This window comes from Hemibagrus wyckioides, linkage group LG07, assembly GCF_019097595.1.
Source record: "Hemibagrus wyckioides isolate EC202008001 linkage group LG07, SWU_Hwy_1.0, whole genome shotgun sequence".
Taxonomy (NCBI): Eukaryota; Metazoa; Chordata; class Actinopteri; order Siluriformes; family Bagridae; genus Hemibagrus; species Hemibagrus wyckioides.
In genome coordinates, this window is record NC_080716.1 from 13,233,171 (window position 1) to 13,257,824 (window position 24,654).

General features: G+C 40.7%; 1 protein-coding gene across 4 annotated transcripts in view; it reads left to right on the forward strand.

Annotated features, from left to right (window-relative positions):
- The first annotated feature begins 10,906 nt into the window (after nucleotides 1-10,906).
- The window catches only part of LOC131355816 (protein phosphatase 3 catalytic subunit alpha), a 91,218-nt gene continuing 77,470 nt past the window's right edge, over nucleotides 10,907-24,654 (forward strand). For 3 of the 4 annotated variants that reach the window (XM_058394322.1, XM_058394324.1, XM_058394323.1), the window contains exon 1: nucleotides 10,907-11,228. In XM_058394322.1, coding sequence (XP_058250305.1) covers nucleotides 11,168-11,228 — 61 coding nt within the window. In that variant the 5' untranslated portion in view covers nucleotides 10,907-11,167. The remainder of the gene's footprint in view (nucleotides 11,229-24,654) is intronic. The other variant, XM_058394325.1, reaches the window with a different exon arrangement.

Genomic DNA, 24,654 nt, shown 5'->3' on the forward strand with positions numbered 1-24,654 from the left:
GTTTGACTGAACAGTGAAAGCTCTGGAGTGTGACACTTCAGTCACATATTGTAATGTGGCTGAATTATAACAAGAAGAAGGAAATGAACAAGGTGACGTTGTCGAGACTTTTTAAACCGCTGTATCGCAACTGTATAACAACTTCATGGTGTTGTCATGGAAATGGCTGCACTTTCTGTTGACACTCATCGGCTAATGGGCTACACTGCTGAGTTCTACTTATAGTCTGTTACATATAACAGCTCTTCTATACAACACAAAAGCATGGGCTGTGTAATGCGTTAAACTGTGAACGTGATGAATCCTGTAATTAATGTGGATTCCAGATGACAAGACTTCATTTCAGCAGAGGTTAGTGAACCACTGCTGCGCTACTTTCATTATTAGTGCAGGCACAGAACTGTAGAAATGTATCGCCTTATTACAAAATGACATTTTCCCAGTGTTTAATAAAGATCAGACTGAATCCTGTTCAATTCACTTTCTGCAGTGACAACTTACTTCAGCTGACCAAAGCAGCTACAAATGACAAACATGTTTTCATAGTTATTTGAAGGACCTGTGTTTGCATACCCTGCTAAAAAATCCATCTAAATCTGAACAGCTAGCAGCTGCCAAAACACAAGCCGAGATGGCCAAACTGGTAGACCTTGTCCAACTTGCAATGCTGTCTGGGTGGGAGAAATAGTTTACTCTCTCTCTCTCTCTCTCTCTCTGTCACATTGAGAGTAGCCATTCATGCATGTTTGTGAGCTCATGTATGTGGAAGAGGGTAGACAGCAATGTCCTCTGAGTGTGTTATTCTACCCCATGATGGAGCATGAGCAGCAGTTCAGAATAATAATAATGTTGGCTGGCTTCATGTGTTTTGCAGGAGGCATGTCATAGCCTTCAACCTCCACCTTCTAGACGTAGCCACTGTTCTATGACAGGGTTAGGGAGACCGTTGGCAAGTATGGGAGGAAATTAGGGTGTGTGACTAAATTAAGGAAATTGAATACAAGCAAGCAGAAAAACTGGCAGACGTAGACATTTTTGCCAGTGCTGCAAGAAAGGAAACGTGCATAGTTAAAAGGATATTTGTAAAGGAAAAACAAGACTGAGGCCATTTTCAACTCTCAAGATTAATTTAGGCACACTGGAAAGTAACATACTAGCTGACAAATCTGATCTACCTGTTTGACCAGTGCTGCCTTTTCTTGGACTTGGACTCAGGATTTATTTGAAACAGATAGTCATTATCATTTCTAAAACTTTCTAGACCACTTAAAGGTTATAATGAGAAAGATTATGTGTTATAGGATACACAATATGAAAGACTGTCATTAAGATGATATATGAAATACATTCCATAATCCATTATGTATGTTTGGAGGTGTGGACAAGATACAAAAAAAATCCTCTCCGACCTGATCTAAAAGACTTCTGGAAAATACAGTTAAATTGTACAAAATAGTACAAAATGTCTTCGAACAAATGCACCTAATTGTCTTGTTTTCACATCACCAAGTTTTCTTGACATAAAGACCGGATGACTAGACTTGTCATACAAAGCCCAGCAGCTGAGGGACCTTATCAAAGTGCTTCATGACACTTGCAGAAGAGTTAGGATAAAAATAAAGCCCACAGTCTCTATTGTCACATTCTGGCTTAAGGCCATTCTCTTGTGGTCACTGAAAGTGTTGTTCTATCTCCTTGGTTGACACGCTGTTGTGGTGCTCTAGTGCTTGCTAGCACCTAATATAGAAAAGCCTGTTGCTGCTGTGTGAGCAGTGTGTGTGTGTGTGTGTGTTTCGTCTTCAGTACCTCTAAAGATATCACAGTGGCCTGGTTTGGAATTCCACATCACCTCTACATTAAAACATCTGTAGAACTTAAAAGACACAATTGTAAAATGACAGCACCGGATTATACCGACTGTGTGTGTAATAACTCAATCACTTATGTTTTATGTTTAAGAAACAGGGCTGGAGATCTACAGTATGATGTAAGTAATAAATTAAGCATGACAGGATGTGCTATTATGTGGAAATGATCACTTTTGATTACTATGGTAATATCTGCACATCCAGTACCCCAACAATGCCATCTTGCAACCAAGTCCCTGTAAACAGTCCTTCCTTTCAGCCTCGTGTATATAAGACCAAATAGAAACACCACAATGCACATACTTTTTTTTTCTTTAGCTCAGATTGTTGGAAAGTGCTGACACTGGAGAATCCTTCCAAAAATGCTAAATAAAAATCTTTTCAAAAAGAAAATCTCACCAGTCAAATCAAAAACAGTAACTCTGTTACATAAACTGTGGTTTGCCTCGCAGTCAAGCTACTGCTCTTATAGAAAAGTATTCAACGTCTACTGACCAATCAGAACCGGGGTTTCAGCAGCTCTGTGGTATAAATATATTTGCATCAGGCTTCTTTAGTGCAGATGGAAGAATCTTGGAACAATACAGGGTTTGATACCTCGTTAAGTCCAGAAAGCGATTCTAAAAAAAAAAAAGTTTTGGCAAGCATCATTATTTTCCATTTAAATTCCCTTGAACATTAAAACCCAGTTTCATAATTGCCCTAAAGGCCACTGCCCAGCACACACAAGCAGATCTTTATTTCATTTTATTTATTTATTTTTTTGCTTCTTCAGCATGCCAGCAATTTGCATTTTCATCAGCCGCTAGAGCAGTCCTTTTCAACTGCACACTGCAATTTCCTCCACTTTGCTGCCTCTAAGCTTGCCAAGCAGTATTCTGTAGGGAGGAGGACAGTGCATGGATTAAACTCCTGCGCACAAGATGTCCACCATGCACTGCTAAATCTGCTGAGTAATGAGACACATCGTTCTTAAAATAAGCCTCTTTCTCTCATTTGGGAGTCCTCGTACCCAAGCCGATGCGAATTTTTTTACTTTATTATGTAAAGCATAGCAGCTGTTCGTACGGTTGGGGGTGTAGGATGGATTCAATGGAGTCAGAAAAAAAAGGAATGTAAGCTAGTAAAATGAGATGATGTTGTATTTATCTGCAGATCTTCACTCTCACATGGTGCTCAAATGCTTGATATGGTTTTGCTATCAGTGATGGCATGTTACTACACGCAGCCTGGTTTGTGAAACCATGTAACATCGCTGTTTATGTTTCATACAGCTGATTTGGGGGAAAACTAGGTGAACACCAGCCAGTAAGCAGCGCAGCTTAGTTTGTCCTTCATCAATCTTGATATTTCTGCTACTCCGAATGTTTTTGTCAGATAACAAAATTGTAATAGCTTACAAGTGAAGTATAGATACTTCCAATTTGTTTGTTGCTCTCTTGCTTTTTCAGCCTTGAAATGCATTTTACTGACTTGTACCTTTGAAGCTTGAACATATAATGTATTTATTTCTCCTAATTCTATGCCTCAGTTCTTCCCTTTATCACAATTTCTGGTGTTTTTTTTTTTTTACCTCCTCATCTGTGCAGGATATTTTCATGACATCCACATCTGTCTGGTTTTTTTTGTTTGTTTGTTTTGCTTCATCTCCTTCTTTATTCTATTTAACAAACTACATTAGGTTCTACCACTGCTATTTCAAATTTCTTGTCTCACTGGTTTGTTGACCGCTGCATTCTGTCTCCCTATATTTGACATGGATACATGGTTCAATAAAATTCAAATTTGATCTATAAAATAGCTTTGCGGTCAAACCACTGCTGTTATTGAAAATCATTCAACATCTACCGACCAATCAAATTTGAGAATTCAACTGCTCTGTGTTATAAATACGCATTTAAGGCTTACTTGGTGCACAGGGAAGAATTGGAGAAACAATACAGGGTTTGATACCTTGAAATCACAAAGTGCATATTCTCCAAAAAAATTATTTTTAAAAATATTCAGGAAAATCTTTAGCACAGAATGTTGGAAAGTGCTGACACTGGAGAATCTGTGGACACTGGGGTGGTGGTGATTAAGTGGTTAAGGCTCTGGGTCGTTGCCCAAAAGGTCGGTGGTTCAAGCCCCAGCGTTGCCAATGTTGGGCCCTTGGGCAAGGCCCTTAACTCTCTCTCTATCATGGCTGACCCTGTGCTCTGACCCCAACCTCCAAGGAGGGGATATGTGTAGAAAGAATTTCACTGTGCTGTAATGTATATGTGACAAATAAAGGCTGTTTTGAAACTGGTAGTGTCCAGAAAACAATTCTAAAAGAATAAGCATCGTTATTTTCCATTTCAAATTCCTGCTGTATTTATTTTGTCCATAGTCACCCAGCTGAGAATGGGTTCCCTTTTGAGTCTGGTTCTTCCTAGTATCCTCGCTAGTATTAGAGATATAAATTATTTATAGATTTCTGTAGAGCTGCTTGTCCATTGTTAAAAGCACTATATGAAAAAAAAAGTATTGCTGAAATGCACTACAGCCCAATAACGTTATCAAGCTACATAGCTCCATTTGAAAAATCCCATTTACTAATTGTTTCAAACCATCCAGTGTTATTAATGTGACATTTAGACTCACATTGGACAATAGAATGGTTCACAGCAGAGAGAGGCTTGGGATCAATGAGTCAATTTGCATATGTTGTCATTTAACCTCTTGAAGACAATGCAGACAAAATCTTTAAGACTCCTGTATTAATTTACATGTTTCAAATACATAGCAATCTCTCAGCTATGGGAACGTGACATCAAATGAATACACTTTTCCAGGAGACCTTTTGAATTTGAACAATGCCACTGTGCCATGAAGACATTGTTTGGGCATGCTGGGTTGGTAAAACTGGAGTGTCCTGCACAAAACCCTGATCTTAACCCATTAAACACCACTGTGATGAAGGGATAAATAGGAATGCTGACTGTGCACTGGGTCTCCTCAACCACCTATGGGAACGGGACATCAAATGAACACACTTTCCAGGAGACATGTTTTGCTCTGTGAATACTCTGTGAATGTTAAACTCATCGCAGATAATATCACATGCAAGAGAAGTATCAAGTGAACACAAAAGCTATACATTTGAAAATATTTCAATTATTCATTATTCAAAAATAATTGTGTCATAGATTTGAGATGTCAAATGAACAAGTGCTCCATATATTTGATATAATCAACCAAGAGATTTGTATTGAATTAACCAGAAATGAATAATGAAAAGAGAACGTCTGACAAAAAAAAAGAGGCAAGGGCTAAGCAGCAAGCCACTGCTGTCCTCTGCACATGTCTGCTTTCAATTCCTGTGAGCCTGAACCTCACATCATTTCTCCTTCCCTGGCTCGGTGCAGCTCAGCAGGCTGTGCATTACCAGGTGTAGCCTCCTGCCTCATAGCTCAATAAGTTCATCTGCAATATTTACTGTTGCTGTGGAGTGCTGACTCGGAAGGCAATCAATCTCACAGCCATTTTATCATAGACCAGACATTTATGCCTGTGTGATTGGATGGATAAGAGATCTCCAGAGAGAAATAGAAGACAGCATGGTGGAAAGGGGTTTGAATTGAATTCTATAGTAACTTTTTTTTTGTTGTTTTTGCAGTGGTTGAATTAAAGACTCTTGCATTCTCTAGCCGTATGACATGCATACAGGATATGGTAAGGGTAAATGGTGTCCTTATATATTACGACTCAGCGTTATGACTCTGTGGTAACATGCAGCACATATTGCTTACACATCTAACAGGCATCATGCAATGCTCTCTGCTTATTATCTGTTCCATAGAGTCCATAGCAGTTTGTAGCCAACATGGAAAACTATGTTATCACTGCAGTATTGATCAGTCCTGAAGAGAAAGACCTCAGAGTATGAGAGGCTACAGTCTGTTGTTTTCATTACGTGCTATTCTGCAGTTGAGTCAGTAATCTATAATTCTACTGCAAAGAGACAGAGAGCCCTAATAGAAAATCTCTCCAAGGGATGTTTGTGTCTCTTGAATTACATAATCCTGAGAACAAAAGTGGTTTCTATGGAAATTCTTTAGCAGAAGATTGAGCTGCAAAAAACACATATACATAGGCTTATAGTGTATATAGTGACCAGGCAACAATAAGGGAAATGTATCAAATGTATGATAGACTAAAGTATATATAAATATATAGCAAATATGTGCAACCTAGAGGTAATATGGTTGTGTGTGAATGGAGAGTATAATCTCCTGTGCTATAATTTGATAATTTGATTAAATAATGGCATATAATAATAATAATAATAATAATAATAATAATAATAATAATAATAATAATAATAATAATAATAATAATAATAATAATAATAATGAATATGGGGTTAGGGTTAGGGTTAATGTATGTGGATGTCTTAATAAAAGTCCTAAACATGTTCTAAATTTGAACAATGCCACTGTGCCATGAAGACGTTGTTTGCCAATGTTGGGTTGGTCAAACTGGAGTGTCCTGCACAGAGCCTTGATCTTAACCCATTAAACACCACTGGGATGAAGGGATAAATAAGGATGCTGACTGTGCACTGAGTCTCCTCAACCAGCATCACTTCCTGACCTCACTAACGCTCTCGAGGCTGAATAAGCACAAATCCCCAGAGCCATGCTCCAAAATCTGGCAGAAAAACTCCCAAGAAGTGTGGAGAATAGTATCACAGCAAAGAGAGACTAATCCTGTTATAGGAAGTTCAACAATCATAATAATGTGATTGGATGGTGATCCACATACTTTTGGTCATATAGTGTTTGTCTGATCGTCGGCTTGTCTCATGTTTTAGCACCAATGAGAAAAATGTCACTATGTAAATCCTTTTTTAAAATCCATGACTGTTAAAATAAAACTGTCTCTATTTTGCTCTATTTGACCAGATTTCCATCGCCATTTGACATTATTTTTTAGATGATATGCTGCAACGACTGATTATGCAACACTCAGGGTTTCTTTGACTATAGAAAGCATGTGATATAAGGCACATACTGGTCTATTTCTGATTGGGTGTGTGTTGCTAAGCATCTAGATGTAAAATTGTAACACTACATTGTTGAACACTGTACACGTTTGCAATGTGACGTTAACACTGCAGAAGCAGTGCAAATGTTCTTTTACCCGGCGTTAAAAGCAAGGTTAACCTGGATAACCTAGAGTTACCTGAAGTGTGAAAACCACTAATGTGTAAATACCATGATATTGTCTCACTTACACACTCATTCCAAGTCTACACCAAGCCCAGGTGTTTGTTGCTTGACAATTTTATGACAACCAAATCTGTGTTTAACAAGGCCACTCTGGATTACATTAGGGCCTATAAGGACAACAAGTTTCAGCATAGGGATAGAGATGTCATTATCAGTGTTTTCAAAGTTCTTCTTTGTCTGCGGGGTGGCTGTACTTCAACAAGCCTGACAGGCTAACGTCCAGGCCTCCAGCCGCCGTGTGTGAAGCATCTGTCTGCACATCTGACAGAGAGTAGGACTCGCGCTGTGCCAAAAGCAGCATGTGATAATGCAGCCTTGCTGCTCACTTGCAAATATTTATCCCTGCTAAAATGTCAGGTGAGTAATTCAGTCTGTGGTGACTTCAGAGTAATGTTTGTGCAGGGCTCAACTGAAAGGCTGCAATAAGACAGGACCCATCTTTTTTTTGTCCTTTCAGGGTTTTAGGATTTTCTCAGGACTAATATAACATCCTAAGGATTTTTCTTTCTTTTTTTTTATCTCTGTCTCATGCCTAAGAAGGGAAGATAGAACATGGTCAAGAGAAATGTGCCTTATTAACAGTACTTTTTACCTGTCAAAGGAAAAATGTGCTTTTGTCATAACAGGAGATGAGTAAAAGTAGCTGTTTCTAATGACAGATACTTAAATCATAAATGGTCACTTATTCTATTGTCAATACAAGTCATTGCTAATTACACAAATATGGATTTCAAACGTATGTGCAATCTTTATCTCTTAAGGGGCAATACAACAAGCTATGAGCTCCATAATTACATGGGTATAATGTTAAATTAAGTGGTTAAGACTGTAAAATCTGACCGGTTGCACACACATCACAAAAAGGAAGAACAGTAAATTCCATCTTCCTATACCTCTATATCTATTTGATACGCCTCCATGTGTTAAAAAAGAAAAAGCATTATCGACTCCTAAATCTCAAACTGAATCATATTTACAGTTCACTTTATGATTATTCATAGATGGCTATGGCCCCTGGCTTTCCATTCATTTCACATTTAGAGTAAGAGATTGAAGAGTTTAAAGGTCAGACCTCTCTTTGCGTTCGCACCCACTCGTGTATATCAAGCCGATCATCAGAGGAACAGAGCGAACTCTGCGTGTCTTTGTTATGAACCATGTAATTTCTATCGCATACATCTTCCTGACAGCTTCACAGCCTCAGTAAAGTCGAGGGTTGACAGACTGGAGACTATAAAACTTTTAAGAACACCGGATGGTAAAATGCAACCTAGTTCTCTATGTGCTATACCCAGGGGTGTAAGCAAAATGTCTGCTCTCTCTGCAAATGATCTTCTATCTTTCTACTGAGGGTCATTTTCACCTGCCTAGTACTGTATAGTCACTTGCACTACTCCCTACTCAACTTATTGAATTATTCAATTGGCCAGGGGTGATGTGAAAGGGAGAAGCCATACAGGATTCTTGTTATGTTTCGTTTTAAATGTAACTGATGCTTTGTTCACACATACAGCAACTCACAGTGACAAAGCAACCAGAGACCATGCATTTTCAGTGAGAACTGGCGACTTTGAGTGACAGCAACCTTTGACTAGATGTGGGCGTGTTCAGTGACATGAGAAAATTCTTGATGCAATTATGGGGCAAATTGGCACCGCAACTTCCAATGGGCATGATGACAGTAGGGCGCAGATGATTTGTGGCACACTGCTTCTTCTTCATCTCGTATGATATGATGCATATAGCCACTGCTGAAATTGATATACAAACACCAAATCTCCCTCCAGAATGTTTCAGTTGAGCAGGAAGAAAACTGATTTGTTGTCAAGTTCAATGCTAGTTGTGTCAATCACTGAGAAATGTTATTTCTATGGCAACCAGTAGTAGGAATACCAAGTGTCAACTTCATAGTGAACGGTGATGTGTAAACATAGCTTAACACTCCTGGCACTGATAGGCTGTATAAATCTACTCTCTAGGCTAGAAAAAAGTATGGAACACTCTTCTGTTGTCATGTCTGCACATTTTGTACAACAATATATTTGCACATTGCAAATAAATATTCTATTTCTAATTGTTGCTTATTTTTAATTAAGTTATTATATGCACAGTCTAAGGAGGCCAGGTTTTCATTTCACTGTATATAATTGTACTATACTGTATATAACTGTGTATGTGACAAATATAATTATGAATCTTGTCTTGTTCTCCTGCTTGGTCCTATGTACACTATATTGTCAAACGTTTTGGGACACCCCTCCAAATCTTTGAATTAAGGTGTTGTTTTTCAGGGGTTGGGCTCTTGGCCCCTTAGTTCCAGTGAAAGGAACTCTTAATGCTTCAGTATACCAAGACATTTTGGACAATTTCATGCTCCCAACTTTGTGGGAACAGTTTGGGGATGACCCCTTCCAGTTCCAACATGACTGTACACCAGTGCACAAAGCAAGGTCCATAAAGACATGGATGAGTGAGTTTGGTGTGGAGGAAATTGACTGGCCTGCACAGAGTCCTGACCTCAACCTGATAGAACATCTTTAGGATGAATTAGAGCGGAGACTGTGAGCCAGGCCAAAACTGGGATGCCTGCATTTACATGCACATGAATGTAATATGGAGTTGGCCCACCCTTTGCAGCTATAACAGCTTCAATTCTTCTGGGAAGGCTTTCCACAAGGATTAGGAGTGTGTTTATGGGAATTTTTGACCAGTCCTCTATAAGCGCATTTGTGAGGTCAGGTACTAATGTTGGACAAGAAGAAGGTCTGGCTCACAGTCTCCACTCTAATTCATCCCAAAGGTGTGGTATCAGGTTGAAGTCAGGATTCTGTCATGTTCCTTCACACCAAACTCCCTCATCCATGTCTTTATGCATTAAGAATTCCTTTCACTGGAACTAACTGGCCAAGCCCATCTCCTGAAAAACAACGCCTGAATTCAATGATTTGGAGGGGCGTCTCAAAACTTTTGCCAATATAGTTTATTAATTGCATTGTCTGCTGTCATGCATCTGCACTTCCTTTCAAAGGTATACAAGTTCTAAAGCAATAAAAACCACTTGACTGGAATGTAATCAATCGCCAACTTCTTCATTACAAGTCTGTGCATTTTTGTCTTCAAAACAATCCCAAGTTGAGGCATTTGTTTTCAGCAAATAATCTGAGGTGGATGCCAGAATGAAAGCTTTTATTGATTCTATCTTAGAAAGATGTGTTTAGACCTGTTCATACCAGCTGCAATGGGAAAAGGGAATGAACGTTTTGCAGCCCACCACACCTTCAGTTGGCATCTATAGGACACAATAAAATAGTATTTCGTCTTTATTCACAGGTCTTAGTCAAGACACCACTGTCATCTGCAGGACTGAAATGACGGATCATCAGCCTCAGGGTGAAATATCTACAATGTGCATTGTCGAGTTTGCATGAAAAAATGTACCACGACGTAGTACATAACGTTCCATCTTTAAGGCACACACACACACACACACACACACACACACACACACACACACACACACACACACACACACACACACACACACACACAGTATGACAAAGATACAGAAGTCGTGCCTCGCTGAACTACTGTATAATCACACACTGCCTCTCCTCAACGCTAACCCTAAATTGTACTCGTGAAAGAGATTGACACACATGAGAGCCAATCAGCGGCCAGCTCTGCATAGCGGGAGGCTGTTTTTGCCCAATAAAAAATCTGTCGTGGGCGTGTCAGCGAAAAGCACGTTCGGTTGCACTAGTAGTGAGGGAAAGGGGGTGGAGGGGTAGGTAGGTAGGTAGGTAGGTAGTGGGGTAAGAGACTCGCTACAGTAGAGCTGTAAATCAGACGGAGCTACAGTAACGCCGCTGAAATTTGTTACCCTGTTGCAAGTATTTCTGGCGAGTGATCGGAGCGAGCGATATCACTGCAGTCTCCCGTTTTGGGGAAGAGTTGTTGAGCGAGGAGTACAGAAGAGAAAAAGACAGAGAGAGAGAGAGAAGAGAGAGAGAGAGAAGAGAAGCGAGCACACATATTTGACTGGAAATGTCTGAAAACAAACCGAATGATGATCCGAAGTTGTCTACGACGGATAGAGTTATTAAATGTGAGTATGAAGCGCGCCATGCTAAAATGGCACTGGGTGTTGTGGACATTTTAATGTATGCATACAGAAAAAATAACAATAATAATAAATAATAATAATATCTCCACGCTGCAGCGTTCAGGGGAAACTCGGTTAATGGTTGTGGAAAAGGGACCAGTTGCCTGCTTAGGAGGAGGAGGAGGAGGAGGAGGAGGGGGGGAAGGGTGTTAGCCGGCTGGAGTGGTGAAAGTAGGAAGTAAAGGTGGTTATTAGCGAGTTAGCAGCACGTCTCATTCGCGCAAAAATGACAGCGTGGATGTCTGTGCATTGGCGTCCGCTTTGTCAGTAGCGTCACATTGTCACGACGTGTCGGTGGACTTCTTCGTATTCCCGTGTGTTTACTTTGCGCCATACGACGTTTATAAACACGGCGTTTTAGCAAAGCGCGCGCTGGAGTGTGAAGGCAAGTCCACCCAGGTGTTGCTCAATAGCTGTATCATGCTATGAAAATGCATATAGCATTACACAGGTTTAGGTTACGAGCTGGATCAGAGCAACTAATAATACACAAAACAATATTTTATTTTATTTTTTTTCCCCCTCTCCTAGTTCGGCTTGGTCATGGTGCAGTTTGACAGGTTGTGGCCCGTGTTGTTTAGAAACCCTCCTCTCTCTCTCTCTCTCTCTCTCTCTCTCTCTCTCTCTCTCTCTCTCTCTCTCTTTTCTCTAAGGCAATGTCATGATTCCAAAATGACTGACTATTCTTTACTATGTGTGTTGTATTAACGAGCTGAACCCACTCATTCAGTGGTGATGGGAATTCCGATTCGTTTCAGTGAGTCAAATCAGCTCAAAGAGTCGAATCTTTTGGCTCCCAAACGACTCATTGCCATTTTTTTCTCTCCCCCCATACCAAAGTTTGCAAATTGTTAATGGTTATTTTTTCTTTCCTTTCTTTCTTTTTTTTCTTCTTCTTCTAATTAACAAAAGCAACACTACTTTGCGTTGTAATTTTTACTGCATTCCATGTTCTAAACAACGATCTAGCTGCCTGATGGTGAAATCAGCAAGGCACTACAAACGTGTCATTGGCTCTGCATTAATGTTATTATGCCCCCTGTGTCTGTGAGTCATTAAGAAGATTTATTTTCATTTATCCTTGGTAATTGATCACCTCCACTGATACGCTTGACTGCATGCAATTTTTAACAAGCCGGGGCACGGGTGGACCCTCCCTGTCCTCCAAAACACCACTCGCTGTTCACACTAATAAACAGCTCACGTTAAAAAAAAAAGAAAAAGGAGGTTTCCATGGCAACATTTTGATTAAAAGCACTGGTGTTGGAAACAATAAAGAAAAACCCAAACAATTCAGCTCGTGTATGTGAGCCAAGTCTCAACGTTCAACCATAAGAGCTGTCTCGGAGAGCCGATTCGTTCAGGAATGATCTTTTAGGACATAATCAGACATATATACTTTACCCCCTTAAATTGATTTTTTATTTTAGATCCAAAGTTATAATTCTGCAGTCTTTAACTTTTGCAGAAGTTCTCCATTGAAGCACCTCGGACCTAACCTCTTAAGTATTATTCGTTCTGCCGCCTGTTTTTGTTTCTGCACAGACCGGCTCAGGATGGAGTCTTTGCACCTTACAATGACCGCTTACCCGGGCACCTCTTTTGCACTCTCTTCCCACCAAGTTAAATACCAATATGCTCCCTTCCTTGCAGGCAAGCGCTTGGCAATACTGCTGTGATCCGTTCTTTAGATATGCACCGTTGTATAAATGCACCCTCCTGATATGAATTGATCGCTCTCATAAGAAAGCCCTTCCGCGAGCCGATAAGTCTTTTGCTCTCTTTCATTCGGCCGCGTCTCGTTAGGACTCCGCTGCGAAGAGCAATTTCCTCTCGTTGATCAGAGGATGCGAACGAAAAAGGGCTCGGAGTGCCTCTGGAAGGACCCTGCGTTATAAATATTTCACGAGATCATGGCACAAGGTATCAGAGTAATGGTGCAGTGGCACAAAGTGCTTTGCTCAGGGTTGAATGAGGTTCGAAAGGGTGGGGAAGGAAGAGGAGAAATGAAAAGAAATGCTGCTTCCTTTCTCACCTCATTAGCTGGTGGTTTGATGTAATGAGCTCCAACAGTAATGTATAGCAAGAAATGCATGTGTGTGTTTTTTTTCCCCTGCCCCTGATAGAAATATTACTGCTAGGATAAGAGTGACTTGTATAATATAGTGCTGCACATCTTCCATCGATCACATCTGTCAAGAAAGATAAATCAAAGCATACCCATCGAGTAGCGCTTCCACTTGTACTGAAGATGCTTTTATGCCTTTATTTATGCCTTTTTCATGCTTTTATTCTTGGATTCAAGCACAAGCATGTGGAGTTAATGAGCAGATTCATTTTTATCGAAAATGCTGTGTCACTGTTGGTGGAGTATTAGAATATTTATTCAGCTGCCCGAGAAGCCTCTCATTTGTTTACCTGTCCTGCTCCCTGTATTTACAACATGGCCGGTCTGTCTCCAGCACCGCCTGCTAGCCGACTTTACCATAGCCTCGTTGTTTATAAATCAGTTTCCGCTACACGCAGGCAAAACCTACTAGGTCATTTGCCTGCATCTTATTTTGCATACGATTTTCTGCTGTATGCCAAGGTTATAGGTTTGAGAAGCTCAGAGTTGTTGCTAGAGCGATTTTTTTTTTTAGCATTCAGAAGAGATTTCCGTTTTCTTCTGTCGGTCTAGCCGTGCAACACAGGGCTGGATTGTTCAGCAGTGTTTCCTTAGTTTCCTAAACGATCCTGTCTGTGCCGTAATGCCTTGTTCCTTGAGTTTTTGTTTTTCTTTCTTCAGCATGTCTGCGTAGAAGAAGAGCTCCATATGCTAATGGGGCCTTTATGTGTTCAGAAAGAAAATGTGAGCCAAAAGAAAAGCAGCTGGACAGGTCGATGGACAGGCTTCGTCAACAGGTGTGGCTGAGTATGGGCTGCAATGCATTCATTACACCTGCTACAATGTGTTTGCTCTCTGAGGAAGAGTGGATATTACTGCAGGGCAGCCTGCTCTCAGAGGGCACCATGGATTTGATGTATTATTGAGCTGCGGCGCAAACAGATTTTCGATTTTGTCTATGGACCATGGTTGTGGGTCGGTGTGACGTAGAGCAGCAGAAGCTTTTGCGGTTTTATTTCTCGTGGTTTGCTTTAATCCGTCTTTTAAATGCGCCATTGTTCTGCAAAATTGATAATGACCACGTAATTGAGGTCATTTTAAGTTTCCTATGCACGTAGGTTCATTTGCCGGATCAAGACAATAGTTATATAATTTTCTAGTCTAATCATGAGGTTACTTTCTAGCGTTTGCAGAGCAGTCATTGCTCATGTGAAGCAACAAGATATTAAAAGCCATTTGCTGCTCCTTCCCTACGTCTAGCCGATGTACCCAGTGATGTATGTGCGTTTGTCTTGGATGCCACTGTGTTTGCTTCATGGAAATGTGCTTTTGATGAACTTAATTTGATCCAGGGACTCGAGGTGAGAATGGGACCAGACTGAACATGTTGGAAAGGCTGAGAAGTGATGTGTTAACATGGTTAACTAGCTGGTGGCACGGGCGGGTGGGAGAGCAGGAGAGCAGGAGGGTGTGGTTTGGCTGGTTGTGCTGCACAGCTATGAAGCCAGGCCAGTATTATTTTAAAGCTTCGAGTGGCCCTTATGAGCAACCATTTACTGGAAAAGGAGTTACTGTAATAAAACGGACACGAGTCTGCGTATGCTGTGGCCAGCATGATGACCCACCGGGGCATCTAAAGAAATGTTGAAATAAATGAATATTTAAACAGATCCACAGGATGACGCCGATACTCTAACAGTTCACGGTCATTGGTTCCAGTAACAGCAATTTTTGGTTGCTTTATCTGCTGTGCATGAGGTGCAAACGTTGATTTACAGCTGTTTCTATAGTAACAGCACATCCAAGAGTAGGCTACCTTGAATGGCTTACTGCCTACATATGTGTCCTACACAGGACAGAAAGCATAATGGCTTCCACACACCATGTTGTACACTATATGGCCTATAGGAAGGGGATTATGATGAGCAGCTTGGTTGCCAGTTCTCCTAATCTGGATTCTGCAGGTTATTTCTGTCACTGTAGGCAAGGATTCATCATTTGTTGACGTTTAAGATGAAGCGTAAGTTGTTCTCAGTGTTAGTATTATGTTTTCAGTGTTATTTGTGATTTTGGTATGATAGTAGGGCGAGTACTGCATTGAATGCTTATTTCCATATATATACATGCATCCTATTGCTATAGGTGTTTTAACCATACATTTTGGCACACAAGCAAATAATGAATAATAGCGGAGGCTCTATTATTTAAGCATCTTGAATGACAAAATATATACAGAGTAGTAAACATCACCGCCGTTAGGATATCCCTAGTTTTCTGACTAATGCACTTTAAAGCGATCTGAATTCAGTAATGTTTGTTTGTCTTTTTTACTTCCACATTTTCTCTCAAATGACCTTCCTTCCTTTGATTCTTACGCTCAGGCCCAGTCTCAAAATCAAACTGGATAAAACTCTGGTAATTCTGCAGCCTACACGTATAACACTGAGAAACATTTAAAGCTGGAATAAATGGGTTTTTTTTGTTGTTTTTGTTATTTTTTGGGGGGCTGATAGTGCTCATGTGAAGCAGATGAAGCTAGATAATAGTCTGTGTGCATGGAGACTTACATCTACTGGGAAATATTGTGCTTTGGTCAGATACAGATGTGGAAAATACTCATTCAACCCTTAAACTACAGTTTGCTTGTAGGGGCCATAGTTAGCACATGTACTGTATGTAGTAAGTCTGAGAAATCATTGAAATAGTGTATTATTTTTTATTTTTCTGCCCATCACGAGGGGTTCTGTTGTTACCTTACAGCATGACCTGTTTCTCTGAGGTAGAAATATGAGGTGCATTTGAGTGCACATGCGAAACCTTTACCAGAGGAACGAAAACAAAAAACTTTCAGCACAAATCAGATATGACTACTGACCTGCATAAATCAGGTAATGGATATAGAAATACCTGTGCAGTTCTGAAGGATGCACAAGAACACTTTCCCCGCACACAGTGAGGAAGACGGCAGGAGAAGGAGTAAAAAGACTAAAGATCAGAAAGGTGTTTTAAAATTTCGCCGTTGAGCTTTGTGGTTTTCAAGTTTCACTGTTAAATGGCACTTTCATAACAACAAGCTGTTTGGGAGTGCTGCAAGAAAGAAGGCCTTCCTTAGAAATTTACTAGAACTGCAATTGGCCTTGTGTGTTTGGTTTGCAGTCAGATGAGACTGTAATCCAACTTTTTTAGTCATGCACACCATCGGCGTGTTTGGTGGACTGTATATGAGGAAAAGCAGCCACTGTAAAGTGTAAGGGTGGATGTGGATGTGTTTTGTAGCTGGTGGTTCAGGGCAACATTGATGGCATCATGAATTCTGCCTGAGTACCTGGATCATTTCAGCTGAGTACCAAGGAGTTCAGATCTATAGAGCTTTGGAAGAAATAATTCCAGATCAAGACAGAAATAGTTTAAAGAAACTTCAAATCTTCAGCTTTGTGCCCAGGTGTAAACACGTCTGGTCTGCACACTGGTCTGTGAGGGGGAAAAGTGGCCCAACATCCAAGCCTCGTATGTACGTATGTGAGATATGCCGGTGCTTTTCGCTACCCCATGCTGGTCTAATGAAATGTAATAGGGTTGGGAATTGTTTATGATCAAATTAGAAGAACAGTCGGACAAATTAATTAATTTAATTCCTCAATAAAAGACACTTTAATTACTCGTCTCGTCAGCCAAGCTGTGAGTAAGACTGCGTTCTCATCCTATTATCCCAACCCGCATAATCACCTGCGATTACACTGCCAGTTCCCGTGTAGCTCAACTCGAGTGACTCAGCGAGACAAGCATTTTTCAGTCTGTGAGGTCTGCCGAGAGCCACCAGGACGCTTACTGTCTGTGGATTTATTAGCGCATCCTCAGACTGATAGCATGCGACATCTGACTTAGGAAGACGAGCACCTGAGTGAGAGAAGCCGGCGGCCCTGACACTGCCTGCTCCCTGCTGAGTCATTTGAAGAAACTTTAAAGTAACTCAGCACACTTCAACCCCAAGCTTCAAGCCACCCACTGTTTACTGTGGATTCAGGCAGCTTGTGTGTTTATCACACTTACGCCCGCTCACTCACACAAAGATGGATTTCCTCATGAACCTCCTGAAGAGTTTATCCAGTCGGCTTTTAAACCAAATTAAAATAAGTGTTATGTTAATATTATTTTTATTTTGTTCTAATTTAATGATTATGATTATAATGACTGGAACATTTTTGATGATTTATATCTAGGTAAAAGTTTGTGATTGTCCATGTAAACACTATAAATACACTATAAATTATAGATGATTTTATTTATATGATTTATTTCTCTTCATTGCTCAGGGGCACGGTGGCTTAGTGCTTCTGCATCTCTGCTTCAGGGGTTCCCTCTGTGTACTCTGGTTACCTCCCACAGTCCAGACACATGAGTTATAGGCTGATTGGCATCTCCAAGTCGTCCCTAGTGTGTGAATGGATGTGTGTGTGTGTGCACAATCGTGCCATGCACCGAGGTGTACCCTGCAATGTGCCAGGGATGGACGGATGGATATTCATTGTTCATTTTCCTGTGTGAAAACCTGATTCCATGTGTGTGCACACCATCTCCATCAGCAGGAGTAAGTGAAAGGCTCTTCGCTGCCGTTCTCCATATTTAGCTAGCCATCTAAGCTAATGTCAGGTGTGTTTAGATTTGGCAGTGGGTGTGATGGTTGTCAAACTCTGGCTACTGTTGTGTAAGCCGAACACTTTATCTTGGCGTCATTCAGACTTCCTGTTTCGACTGGAAGCGGCTAGAAAGCCATTTTAAGGGGACTTGAAAGGTGCAGCCAGAGTTTGCATGGTTTGCAAGCTGCATTCTTTCTCTGTGTTTGACAGTCCTCCTGAGATAATGTATAAGAATTCAGAGCTCCATCACTGTGCAGTCCTGCAGTGCATTCAGGTGGCCAGGCATTTGGTGAAGTGTGCAGGTTACTGTGCAGTGCGTGACAGGACGGTCTCTCAGCACGGCGCCTCGCAGCACGTTTGGGTGTGGAAGGTGGCAAGAGCTGAGCCGCTGAGACCGCCGACACTTGTGTTGACGTGAAGAGCGACAGAGACAGCTCCCTGTCAGCAGAGCCGAGGAGAGTAGTGCCTGAAAAGGAGGAGAGAAGACTGGATAGAGAAGAGTTATCTCAGCGCCAACGCTACGACTCGAGCTTCAAAGCTAATAATATATAACACTGCTCACTCAGCCCCAGACACCGAATACACTCACTCTCCCATGTGTAGGAATAAAGCAGCCATCTTTCAGCTCAAGCACACGCAGTAGTGATGGGAAATCATGCCGAACACACTGGTGTTGTGAAATCATGCAGAGCAGACATTTTTAATTTTTTTTAAAATTTTTTTGCTTCTCCCACTCAGACCAGCTCACTCCCAAACACCCCAGTAGTACTGCAGTAGTAGAAAACACTCCTGACCTCCGATGGAATTAGTGGGGAGTTTTCTAGAGGCACTGCATGACCAGCGTAGGAGGATTTTAGGCAGAGGAGCTAGAGAGTCCATCTGTTCAGCCTGGCGCTGGGAGAGGTGCAGTGTGACACAAGTATGTACTGTATGTACATGGGCAAGCTGAGCACATACTGCTAATAACACAAAGAACATCAGAGACACTTTTAGTGTCGATGGTTTCTCACCAGTTTTTTTTCTTTTCTTTTCTTCTTTTTTCCCGTCTCTACACAAGGTTGCCACCAAACAAAATGTGTGTTTGTGTGTGCAGTTTATGTGCTGGTGAGTAAAAGTGAAAACAAAGTATTTCAGGCTGTAGTGTTTTTCAACCAGAAGAGGAAAGGAAAGGCTCACCCTTTACTGGAGCAAGCTAATTGTGATACTTTCAGAGCTGGAGAGAGAGAGAGAGAAATAATGGAAACTAGCTTTTGCTTAATAAAAGAAAGTTTAGTCAAATATGGTCAAAAAGAGCTTTGACTTTCAGTGTTTCAGCAATCAGTCTGACTAGTGCATGACTAAATCAATCTGGCCCAGCCCCTGACTGCTGTCTGCCCACACGAAAAATGCTCCTTGACTGATGCTTTATTTTAAAACCACGAATTAAGCGCTCCCAAAATGTTGTCTTTATACATGAGGATGTTTCCCCGACCGACCCCCTTTTTTTTATCCAGTTTTTATTTGTTGTTTGTTTTGGAAGGAGTTGAGTGGAATTATATGGTTCCTCCTTAAGATCAAACCAAGTACAGCTTTTAAATGTTTTCTACGTTAGGCAATGTTTTCGGAGTAACGTTTCCCACATGCATCCAGTGTCATGTCGGTATAGTAACACATACACAAGTACATACACACACACGGGTGTGCCCACACACAGACACACACGGGTACAGACACACACCCAAACACTGGGTGACACTAATCAGGTAGCTGTATTTAATTATGAGTTATGGTCAGATAACTAAGAATTGCGTGATGTTATACATGTTTGAAACAGTATATGCGGTACGGTCAGTTTATATCTGTAAGAAAGTTCATTTTTTTACGCCTTCATTTTAGCATTTGAACGTCTTCATGTCCTGACCCACATGGTTTAAAAGACATTACTCTGGTGATAAGTCATTCACCTCATGCTTGGAGCCAAATGTGACATTAGCTCTGTGTTGGAAATATCGCGCAAGGCTATTGTCCGAAAACACAAACTGCAGTCATGGCCTCGGTGAGCTCTGATTAGATTACTCTCGCATTAGCTTATTGCACGGTTCAGATTTGCGCCAGCGAGAAGCGGCTAACCCGCTCAGCATACGGCTTGCATAAACGGATCAGAGAAGCTTAACGTCGGGGAACGTTATGGAATCCGCTACTCCGTTTAGCATGCTAGTGGCTAATTTGAGGGGGGAGGGGTGTCAAGATGCCATGCAAATGACTCCTGAGGAAGCTGACTTCAGTGTTGGTTTAGTTATAACAGTTAGTTCTGAGCTCCATTTAAGCTTAACGTCATGCAGATGAAGGAGGTCTCAGTGTCGTGGTATGATAGGGGTCAGGTTTAGGATACTGAGATCACCGTTCTTACGTGTACGGATATTTTGGAAGGAACTATACGATGATGTTAATACGCATAATTCAGTTCAGTGCAGTATAAATGGCTATGTAATAATTATTCATTGTTGGTGTTCTTCCCCTGATAACACCTTGTAAGTCGTTTGTGATAATGGCTCATGATAAAGGTGCTGAAACATAACGTGTCCCTGGTGAATTTGAAGCAAGATTGCATGTGTGCGTGTTGACACGCCCATTTCATACATTTCTTTTGTTTAGTAATTGGAAATTTAATATTCAGTACAGCCGGCATGGCGCGTCATCGCCGCCTCACAGCTTCAGGGTTCCCGGTTCAATCCGGAGCTCAGGGGGAGTTTTTCGTGTTCTCCCTGCATGGGCTTTATTTAGGGTAAATTTTGTTCCTGCTCACTACAGCAGGGGTTTGGGACATTTTTAATATTCACTCCCACTTCATATTGTTCCTCCACTTTTACCAGAGCTTCAGGTATGTGCGGAGGTTATGTATTACAACATCCATAGACATTAGTCACAGCGAATAAAAGGAGGAATAGTGGCGCTCTATATAATGCCATGGTTGAGTGTAAATGAGGCAGAATCAACCGGGGGTTATCAAGTTGAATTGGTTTGAAAACCAAATTCGAGCTCATGAATTTGCCTGCTATTAAATGGCATTTTGTTAATGTGCAGTTTAGGGGGTTATCGCGGGCGCTTTTTTCCTCCCTCTCTCATATTAGAAGCTCTTTCATATTGTTGCCATGCCACCGGGCATTACCGCTGTTTGTTCAGGTGACTTTATAAATTTGCCAAGCCATTACCGCTGCTGCAAATTGCAGTTGCACCTTGCACCTATGCTTTTGCAAGATCTGCAGCAAGAGGTGGAAGGTAAAAGACGATGGGCCTGTTTCAGTCTGTTTACCCTTTACCATTATTGGATTACACTTACTGCCGGTCCGTATTCAGACCACACATGACTTGTTTTGAAATGCAAACTTGGCTTGTGGTTAAAAAGCAAATCATACTTCTTGGAACTGATTGAAAATGTATTTCCCTGTATCGCGTTTATGTGGCAAACAAAACGTCTTTGGCTGTGCCATGACCAAATCATATCATATTTGCTGACTTTAAGACAACAACAATATGTATAATGGCTTGCGCGTTTTTATGGAAAGGCAATCTCGTGAGCTTTCGTCAATAGCGAGCATTTCATAATCAATACACGCCATTACTCCGTTCTAATGCTAATTAGATTTAAGTGGTGCGGCTCTGTCTGAGCGCTTCAGAGAACTTTGAAACCGGGTAAGATTTACGCTTCGACAAAACCGATTCTATCCCCCCAACTAACGAACAGCCGCAACGTTGGTGATATGTCAGTATCACAGTATCAGATTCGTAGCTATTTACTGGCTGTCCATCATGCAAGGCAGTGGAGGAGTAAACAGAAAAAAGGTCACGAAAGTGTGTGTTTTGTTGTGAGTTTAAATATAATGGCAGCACACTTGGGCAGGGATCGAAAGCTCTAAAACACACAGCACTGTAGAATAAGAAGATATTTTAGGAGACTTCAAGATATCTTGGATAAGATACTTTAGAAGAAACACTATATCTGAGATATTTTAAGACGCTTTTGGACAAGATGCTTTAAGATAGTTTGACATATCTTGGATACGAAGATATTTTAAGATTTTTCAGTATATCTTGGATAGGACCAGATACATTAAGAGATCTTGGATAACTTTTAAGACTATGATATTTTAAGATATTTTTAGCCAAGATATGTTGTGGTTTTGCTCAGCAGTATTAAAATCACTATGTACTGATCTTATATCTTACTACTGTTCGACCGTGCCGTGGATAAATAATAGACTAGAATTGTAATTCCCCGCTGATATTGCTCTTTGAGGGTGAGGTTTAAGCGTATAAGCGTTGGAATAATTTGACATGTTTCTTATTTGTCAGGTTACAGGATGTTTTGCAGCTTTAAGGCGAGGGATAATAAAAACATTTCTGTTACACACTAGAGAGCACATGACAGTCACCTGCTGTGGCTGTATTCTTCAGTTGTTGTGAATCGGTTGTGCAGGGATGCTGACGGCAGCGGTGGCACTGGATGGAGGAAAAAAAAATACGACATGTCTGACACTCTGTCTTTTTGACGCATCTTTTGCGTAGTAAAGACAATGAAAGCACAATGTGTTGATTGTTTTCCAGTGTTTATTAGACCGGTGCCCTTTCAGATCGTTGCTATTAATCAGGTGGAGCGCAGGGAGTCCCTGTGCACTCAAACAGCCTGCATCGATTTTCCCCTACTCACATCAGCTCAGGTTGCAGCCTGCCATCAACTACCAACAATGAGAGTCAAGACTTTCTGTCTGTTGTTTTTTGTTTACAAGCACAGCCGCCTTGTCTACTGTTCATTCAGCTAACAGCTGACCAGTAGCTGAATTGACTTTTTTTTTTTTTTTTTCCTTTTCAGTGTTTTTAGGATAGTGAGATGCGCCATAAATCACAAGCTAGTTTATTTTCCATTACCATAATAATCTCAGTATGAAGTCTAAAGGCACCTCTGCTTGTGTTTACCCCAGTAAGCCTTCTTCAGATTTGCTGTCATGTATTATAATTCACAGATCTCTGTATTTAGGAATGTATCGGAGACATGAAGCAGTGCGCTGTAATTCAGGATTATGAGCAGTATGAATCACACCGGCAGCAGTAAGTTATTGACGCTGGTATTTGTGTTAGAGTTTCATCAGAGGTCGGTGAGGATCGTGCCCTCAGAAGAGCGGTATCTAACACTCCTCGCTTTAGCAGGCATCCTGCAGCACTGGCAAGAACGTACCCGAGATAGCATGCCATTAGATCCTCCTCTCGAAATCTGCAGCAGCGGTGCCAGAGATCAATCAATGGCTGCTTTACTACAAATATTGCTGCCTGTTGTCAGGGAAGAGGGTCAGTGACAGAAGTGCCTGCGCAGTGTCTTCCAAGTTTAGTAATTGGAAACTAAAGCTGGTTATAAACTGTGATTTCATTGGGCTTTTAAGATTATGGTCACGTTGCATAAGATGATCCAAATAAAATACACTGGGAGAGTTCTGCATAAGACTGGGGAGTGTTCTCCGTATCAGATTAGATGATGTGTTCTGCGTGTCAGGTTACACCACGTGATCTCTATGAGATTGTGTTCTCCAGATCCGATTATGCGACTTGTTTCTCAGAATCGGGTTCTACGCCACGTTCTCCATCTTGGATTACAAAACGTGTTCTCTGTATCAGATTACATGAGGTGTTCTTAGCATTGGGTTACACGACGTGTTCTTCATATCAGATTATACAATGCGTTCTTCATATCAGATTATGTGTTCTTTCTATCAGATTATACGACGTGTTCTTCATATCAGATTATATGTGTTTTCTTTATCAGATTATGTGTTCTCTTTATCAGATTATACAACGTGTTCTCCATATCAGATTATACAGTGTTTTCATATCAGACTACACAATGTGTTCTCTGTATCAGATTATACATGTTCTTCACATCAGATTATACGACGTTCTTTTCACATCAGATTATATCTGTTCTTCATATCAGATTATATGTGTTCTCTTTATCAGATTATACGTGTTCTCTTTCAGATTATACGTGTTCTCTTTATCAGATTATACGTGTTCTTCCTATCAGATTATACGTGTTCTTCCTGTCAGATTATACGTGTTCTTCATATCAGATTATACAACGTGTTCTCCATATCAGATTATACAGTGTTTTCATATCAGACTACACATGTTCTCTGTATCAGATTATACATGTTCTTCATATCAGATTATACGACGTTCTTTTCATATCAGATTATATCTGTTCTTCATATCAGATTATACGTGTTCTCTTTATCAGATTATACGTGTTCTCTTTATCAGATTATACGTGTTCTTCCTATCAGATTATGTGTTCTTCCTATCAGATTATATGTGTTCTTCCTGTCAGATTATACTTGTTCTTCATATCAGATTATACGTGTTCTTCATATCAGATTATACGTGTTCTTCATATCAGATTATACGTGTTCTTCATATCAGATTATACGTGTTCTTCATATCAGATTATACGTGTTCTTCCTATCAGATTATGTGTTCTTCATATCAGATTCATTTATTTCAAATTTATTCAATTTGCCCTTTCTATTTTCATTACATGTTCTACCTCTTCGTCAATTATTTTACCTCTCCTCTACCTTGCAAGTAATGCAAACGTAAT